The sequence below is a fragment of the Rhagoletis zephyria genome, unplaced genomic scaffold (genome assembly GCF_001687245.7).
Source record: "Rhagoletis zephyria isolate East Lansing unplaced genomic scaffold, Rhagoletis_zephyria_1.1 Rzeph_scaffold_01351, whole genome shotgun sequence".
NCBI classification, from domain to species: Eukaryota; Metazoa; Arthropoda; class Insecta; order Diptera; family Tephritidae; genus Rhagoletis; species Rhagoletis zephyria.
In genome coordinates, this window is record NW_016158435.1 from 15,046 (window position 1) to 22,550 (window position 7,505).

The 7,505-nt window shown below is 43.4% G+C and overlaps 1 protein-coding gene across 2 annotated transcripts in view; it reads right to left on the bottom strand.

Moving 5' to 3' along the window:
* Positions 1-2,392: 2,392 nt before the first annotated feature.
* The window catches only part of LOC108363727 (uncharacterized), a 63,788-nt gene continuing 58,675 nt past the window's right edge, over positions 2,393-7,505 (bottom strand). For both annotated transcript variants that reach the window (XM_017617178.1, XM_017617177.1), the window contains exon 4: positions 2,393-2,877. In XM_017617178.1, the coding sequence (XP_017472667.1) occupies positions 2,671-2,877 (207 nt within the window). In that variant the 3' untranslated portion in view covers positions 2,393-2,670. The remainder of the gene's footprint in view (positions 2,878-7,505) is intronic.

Genomic DNA, 7,505 nt, shown 5'->3' on the forward strand with positions numbered 1-7,505 from the left:
GAGTATAGCCGTGCAGCTGTAACTGCATACACAGTACAATGACTATACCCCATTGCACTGGAAGCATGAAAATCCAATGCAGAATCACTCTTGCCAACAAGTCCTACTTTGGACTGAGTAGGCAATTCAGGAGTAAAGTCCTCTCTCGACGTACGACAACCATACTCAATAAGTCACTCTTCATGCCTGTGCTGGTGTATGGCGCAGAAGCATGGGCAATGACAACATCCGATGAGGCGGCTATTGCAGTATTCGAGAGAAAGATTTTGCGGAAGATTTACTGGCCTTTACGCGTTGATGACGGCGAGTACCGCAGACGATGGAACGATGAGCTTTACAGCGACATGGACATAATGCAGTGAATTAAAATACTGCAGCTCCGCTGGCTTGGCCATGTCGTTCTAATGGACACCGACGTTCCAGCTCTGAAAGTATTCAACTCGGAACCCGCTGGTAATAGCAGAGGAAGTGGGTGGCGATGGAAAGATCAGGCCGAGAAGGACTTGGCTTCAGTTGGCGTTTCCCACTGGCGTCAGTTGGCTCAGAAGAGAAACGACTGGCGTGCTTTGCCGAACTCGGCCAAAATCGCTTAGGCGGTTACAGTGCCAAATAAGAAGAAAAAGAAGAGAAGTAGATCTGCAACTCTATGCAAATTCAAGAAAACATGCTGTTGTAGTATATCTGCAACACCATACGTTTACGCATGCAATTATCTAGAGCAATTGTGTGTCTTATTGAAGCAAAACCAGGTTCCACAATTTTCGCAGCTTGTTAGTGTGTACCCCGTACATCCAGCCATTTGTATCTTCCACGAGGGCTAATTTGGGGTCAATACCACACATTATCTGTTGACAGATCCTTTAGCAGAATATACTTGTACTGGTCCTCGCCTTTTCATTGCTTGAAGCTCCCATACAATCCTGTTTTCAACACTAAGTTGTCCACGCATAAATGCATGGTGTTGCAGATATACTACAATAGCATGTTTTCTTGCTTGCTTGCTTGTTTCACACTTAAATTCCAGTCGTCGGGCATGCGTTCATCTGCCCAAATTCTGCACAAGAGTTGATGCATGCACCTTATCAACTCCTCACTACCGTACTTGAATAGCTCAGCTGACAGGCTGTCAGCTCCAGCAGCTTTGTTGTTTTTCAGCCACGTTATTGCTATTCGTACCTCGTCATAGTCAGGCGGTGGAACGTCGACTCCGTCATCAGGGGTCCCACATAGCGCGCGTTGCGCCCGATCGCAGCGTAGCCCTATAGGCGGCATCTTTTTTATCTGCAGCTTCCTGACATGCCTCATCGTACCAGTTGTTCTTTCGGGCTCGCTAAAACCCGACTACTTATTTGGCGGCGGTACTTAATGAGCGGGAGATCTACACATTCACATAAACACAATTTTAGTTAATACCACGTATATAAATAAAATCTTGAAAACAAAAATTTGGTGGTTTTTGTTTTCATTTTCTGAAATTGTATTGAAACTCTAGATTCCATATAAACTTTTGGTAGTAGTGCACTTTAGCGGATCCAGGTCAAAATTGACAATTCGAGAGTGGTATCAATCGACGGACGATAAATGGAGTAAGCGAACGCATTTTAACGCGTATTTATTACTTTTTGTACACTTGTGAAGTATTTCTCGAAAATTTTCGTCAATTTTGGCCTGGTTCCGCTAAAATGCATTTTTAACCATTTTTTTCAGATTGAAAAAATCATGCATTTAAGGGTTAAGCAAAAATGCATACAAAAGATTAACTGTTAATGAACTCATTATTTGTATGGAAATGTGATTTTACATATGTACGTACTTAAGTGCTCTTACTTCTAAATTTCTTATCCCATTTACATTGTTGTATTCACAAAAGATCATACGTTCACGTACAAGAGAGAAACNCTGTTAATGAACTCATTATTTGTATGGAAATGTGATTTTACATATGTACGCACTTAAGTGCTCTTACTTCTAAATTTCTTATCCCATTTACATTGTTGTATTCACAAAAGATCATACTTTCACGTACAAGAGAGAAACGCAAGTCAATGTACATATGGAATTCTTCATCTTAAGGTTTGCGCCGAAAGTATTTTATTTTGTAAAAAAATTATTCAAATTTGTCTATAAACTAATTTAAAGCTCCTAAACTACTAATCCGTTTCGAAAATGTTGTTGAGGTAGATAAAAAGCTTCAGTAATATAAAAAGAAATTTTGAGATTGGGAGCTGTTCTACTTACATAATACATACCTGACTTTATATTTGGATTCAGAAGAAAATATTAGTCGAGAAATTCTGGATTTTTTTAATCTGTAAATTAGTGTTATTACTAGCAATGCTAAAATTTTAGGCTGAATCACGTTTTGCTGAACTGTTATTAATAAATCAGGTACTGTAAGCAGTTAGGTGTTTATTATTTATTTGAGATAAACCACATAGCATAATATATGATATTTACATAACTAAAAAAGATTTTAAATTTGTTTTTAAGGAATATTCATATTGATAAAAGTTTGGTTGCAAACAATATTGATTAACTCTTACAAATTGTGATGTAATTTTAAAAACATACTGCTTGTGTCGCTAAATTATTTTAGCTTTTCTGAAATATATTAATATCTATTCAACAAGTGCAATACATTAAAGTTATTAAAGGGAATCCAGGGTGTACTTATTGCACTGAACAGCACCCTTTATTTCCATTTTTTTTGTCATCGATTGTTATGTGACTTGCAGAAATCGGGCCAGGTACCACTTTTTTTGAGAGTTGAGTTAGGGATGATCCATTTCCTTCCGTGGATAACGGTGTTTTTGCCATTATAGTAAAAGATTGCTCGATAGCCGTTGTGCCGTTGTGAACTGACTGATTTTTTGTTATCTACAAGAAAAATATAGTAATCATTAGGACTCCTTTAATAATAGGTATACTTAAAACGAAATATGTATTTCTAGGTGTGTATACTGCATCTGGCGTTTGTTGATATCAACTGAAGGGACAGGAGAAGATTCAAAAGTTTGCCTTAAAACGAATTGTGAGCAAACCTAGCATAGAGCCGCTAAATAATCATAGTTTTTACTAAGGCTTTATTTACGTGTTTAACCCTGAAAAGATAATCTGCGTAAAATTGAAGCATGCGTTTTCGGAATATTTTTCGTTTTTTCAACATAGCGCTATTTTGTCTTTGCTTTCTCCCTTAATGAATAATTATAGACCTTTTTAAAATTCTGGTATTTTTTTTACATCTTTATACAAAAATATAGTCCATATTAGTTTACTCGAATTTAATCAATAAAAAAATACGACAACACGGCTGGTTAAAACTCATGCGTCAATTTTACGCATGATTATCTTCAACGTTTATCAGAATATGATTAACTTGATATTAGGGTTAAAGATTTATTTTTTTAAATATAACTTTTAGATTTCGAAAAAGCTTCAGGCAGAGCTCGCAAATAACTTTTGACACTTGCAGAGTGTACGCGAAAATAAACAGTTCTTTACGGATACGTGGGAGGAAAAACATATACAGGCCGCTCAATTCTGTTTTGGCGCATTCGACAATACGCTCATGCAAGTACCGCGGTTTTCGATTATATTTGGCTCATGTTTCCACTCACTACTTTGTCGCGAGAAAACGGCCGAAGTGTCTTTTGCGTGCTTGTTAGTGAGGCGCTAGTCTATGCTGTTGAAGAGTTTGCTCTTTTCCCATTAAAAAAAAAAAATTTCAGCATACTTTGTATGGAAGAAAATGTGTGCCCAAAAAATTGCCAAAAATCCACGGTAAGTCCTAGCATACCTAGCTTCTTTTTAATTCTGAATAAAGTGTGAAATTTTGATCAAACTCGTAGAATTTTTATAAATTTTGTACAAAGTTTAAAATATTAACCTTTTTTAAACAAGAAAAATAACCAAAGCTTGATAAAATGGTTCTCCCCCATTTATATTTTCGCCACCACATGCAAGAACTAAAATGCACTTTCCGCAGACACTTCCTGTGTTTTGCTAATGTGCAGACACTTGCTTTGTGTCCACTCGATCAAAGGTGTCCTTTAAGTTTCAGTTTTTTTAAATAAATTTGTAATATCTTATTTTAAATTATTTGTTGTATTGTTTATGAGATATACGCAGGGAGGATGGTTCCGTGAGCAGAACTCCACGTAAGTGGGAAAATCTTTTGACTGCCACTCACCTAGGAGTGGACACAACTGATTCTTGTGCGTACGGTTCAAATCGCCACTCACAACGTCCGGATATTTATATCCACGTAGCGACCAAACACCCGTTTGGGAGCGAGCTAAAATGAGAAGGCGTAAAAGCTCGCATGCGCTGGGTTTGGATCCGGCCATGTTAAAACCCTGCCCAGTGAAAAAGAAAAACATGCCTAGGATGTGCCCCTTCTCTTGATCACGAGCCCGACAAACGTATAAAGGACTAATTTGAGGATATGCAGCTGGTATATCCGTACCCTTAATGTGAAAGGTGCCTCTTCCCGGCTTGTCGATGTCCTCGGGAGTACAAAGGCTGATATCACCGCCATCCAAGAAACGCGATGGACTGGCAAGGCAAGGTAATCGTGGAGCCTTGAGACATCTGCTACATTTGCAACGCAGAAAAGCGAAAATTCGGATTTGGAAATGTTGTGGGAGAGAGACTCTGTCGTTGGGTGCTGGCGTTCACCCCGGTGGATGAACGTCTAGCCCCAATCCGCATCAAAGCGAGATTATTCAACATCTGCTCCCATGCCCGACGGAGGAAAAGGACGGGTCGTCCGAGGATATCTTCTATGAGCGATTGGAGTGTACATATGAGCACTACCCCCGACAAGAAATAAAATTCGTGCTTGACGATTTCAATGCTAAGGTGAACAAGGAAGGGATGTGNGAGGATATCTTCTATGAGCGATTGGAGTGTACATATGAGCACTACCCCCGGCAAGAAATAAAATTCGTGCTTGACGATTTCAATGCTAAGGTGAACAAGGAAGGGATGTTGTTGTTGTAGCGGCTACTAAGCCCCGCTCGGGTCGGTTCATCCGTCAACGTTGTCGTCCATTTCAGCTAGGGGGAGGCCCAGGAAGTGTGCGACTTCCACAGGGTCTGTCCATAGGGAGAGGGGCGTCAGCTGAGTGGGGTTCTCAGGGCATGTGAAGAGTTGTCGAGAGTCATGTGGCGACTCTCCACATGCCGGGAAATGGTTGGGCACATCCTCATTGATTCTGCTCAGGTAAGCGTTTAGCCTGCGACAATAGCCAGAGCGAAGTTGGGCTATTGTAGTGCGAGTCTCACGAGGCAGACAAAGTTCTGTCCCGTCCACGTCCGGTGGTTGTGTCCCTAGAACAGCATTCACAGCGCGGGAGTCTACATAACTCGAGACTGATTCCCTGTGAATGCCGTTCGGGGCCTGCGTACCGACGGGTTCAGAGGTTGTTTAATAACCCTCTGGACTTCGTCCGTCAGTTCGTAGAGATGCCTCCCGACGTGCCTTGGCGAGCTCTCTTCTGCAAGTTTTCTGGGATGACCACGTCGGTGGCTCCCCACAAGGAACTGCTTGCAGAGCATTGTATTATGCTCTTTGACTGGGAGCATCTGGGCCTCTTCGTGTCGCTTCATCCACTGCGTCCTGCTAGTCCCAGGCGACCACACCGGCCGGCCAATTGCCTTGGATGTTGCCAACAACGTTTCTTTATCTTTGCCCCAAGCGCTGCCGGCCCGCGACATGAGGACATTGTTGCGGCTCTGTACTTTGTTGATAATTGCGGTTGTATGCGCCGAGAAGGAGAGCAGACTGTCGAAGGTAGCTCCGAGGATTTTCGGGTTATTCACCGTCGGTATTGTTACGCCATCAACGTGAATACCCAGTTGCAGTCTGACCTCCTTCGTCCAGGTGGTGAATAGGGTTGCCGAGGATTTCGCAGGGTATAGGGCAAGGCTCCTTGCAGTGAAGAAGCGAGAAAGTTTGGCGAGATAACCGTTTACTTTCGAGCACAATTCCATTCCCAGACGCCATGATCGAACAATCTTCAGCATAGGAGACAATATTGACATCTTCTGGTGGTTGAGGAAGCTTTGAAATGTAATAATTAAACAGCAGTGGGGACAGGACACCACCCTGTGGTACCCCCTGTTTAATTTTACGTGGTTTGCTGGTTTTGTCTCTGATAACTACTGACGAGTGTCGACCACTCAGGTAATTCGCCGACCACCGGCTGAGTCCCTGTGGTAGTGAGAAGGCCCCTATATCTTCTAGTAACGTTGAATAACTGACAGTGTCGAACGCCTTGGATAGGTCGAACGCTACTAGAATAGTTCTCTCCAAGGGGCGGTTTCGGTTAAGGCCACGAGTTATCTTATTGTTTATGGCGTTAGATGCTGTTGTTGTGCTATGTACATTAGGGAACCCATGCTGATGCTTCGCTGGGGTCAGGTGGTTCGCAAAATACGGCAGTAGCAGGGCATCGAGTGAATTCGCTACCGGGAAGAGGGAGGTTATCGGGCGATAAGACTCTCCTTTGTTGGCTGGTTTTCCCGGTTTGAGCAGTGGGACCACTCTCCCCATCTTCCAGATGTCTGGAATGGCGAGAGTGGCCATAGACAGGTTGAGGACCTCCGTTAGGTACGCTACTCCCGCAGGACCCAAATTTTTCAGCATCAACATGCATATTCCGTCGGGTCCAATGGCTTTGGAGGCTTTCGCCTTCCCGATGGCTACCCTTACCGCACCGCTGGTGAAAACAAGAGGCGCACAGGGTTTTGGAATTTTGTGCAGCCTTCTGGTCACTCGACGTTCGGCTTTATCCACCGGAGGATGCAGAATGAACTGCGGGCTAAATAGCTCGCGCATCGCTCCGGGTCCGACGAAGCGTGGTCACCAAAGTCTATTTCGACTCTGCCGTCACGCTTCGTCGGGTTGGACCAAAGCTTGCTCACACCAGAGGCGAAGTTGCAGGTCTTCAAATGCTCTTCCCATTTCTTCCGCTTATGTACGTTCACAAGTTGCCGAATCTCCGAATTGAGATCCCTGATACGGGGATTTCCGGGATCGGCCTGACAAAGGTTGTGGCGCTCATCGGCTAGAACAGCCGCTTCAGCAGGAAAGTTCGGACGTGGATCCTTAATACATCCTGCTGCGATGAAGCGAGCTGCAGCAGCAGTGACCACCCTGCGGAATTTACGTTCACCTACATGAACGTCGGTTGGTATGGGCAGTGCAGTGAAGGCGCCTTCAGTAACATCCGCGAAGCCTTTCCAGTCAGCTTTGGAAAAGTTGACATAGGTCCGGTGATCCACGAAAGCAAAGTCGGTAGGTTTATCAATCGAGATGACAATGGGCAGATGGTCTGATGCTAGGGTCAGCATAGGCCGCCATGATACGCTGTCTATCAGACCAGCGCTGACAATTGTTAGATCTGGCGAGCTGCCCATAATCCTGGTGGGTGCGTCGTCGTTCATTGTGCAGAATGTCGAATCGTCTATCTGCTCAGCCAGATGTATTCCCCTACGATCATT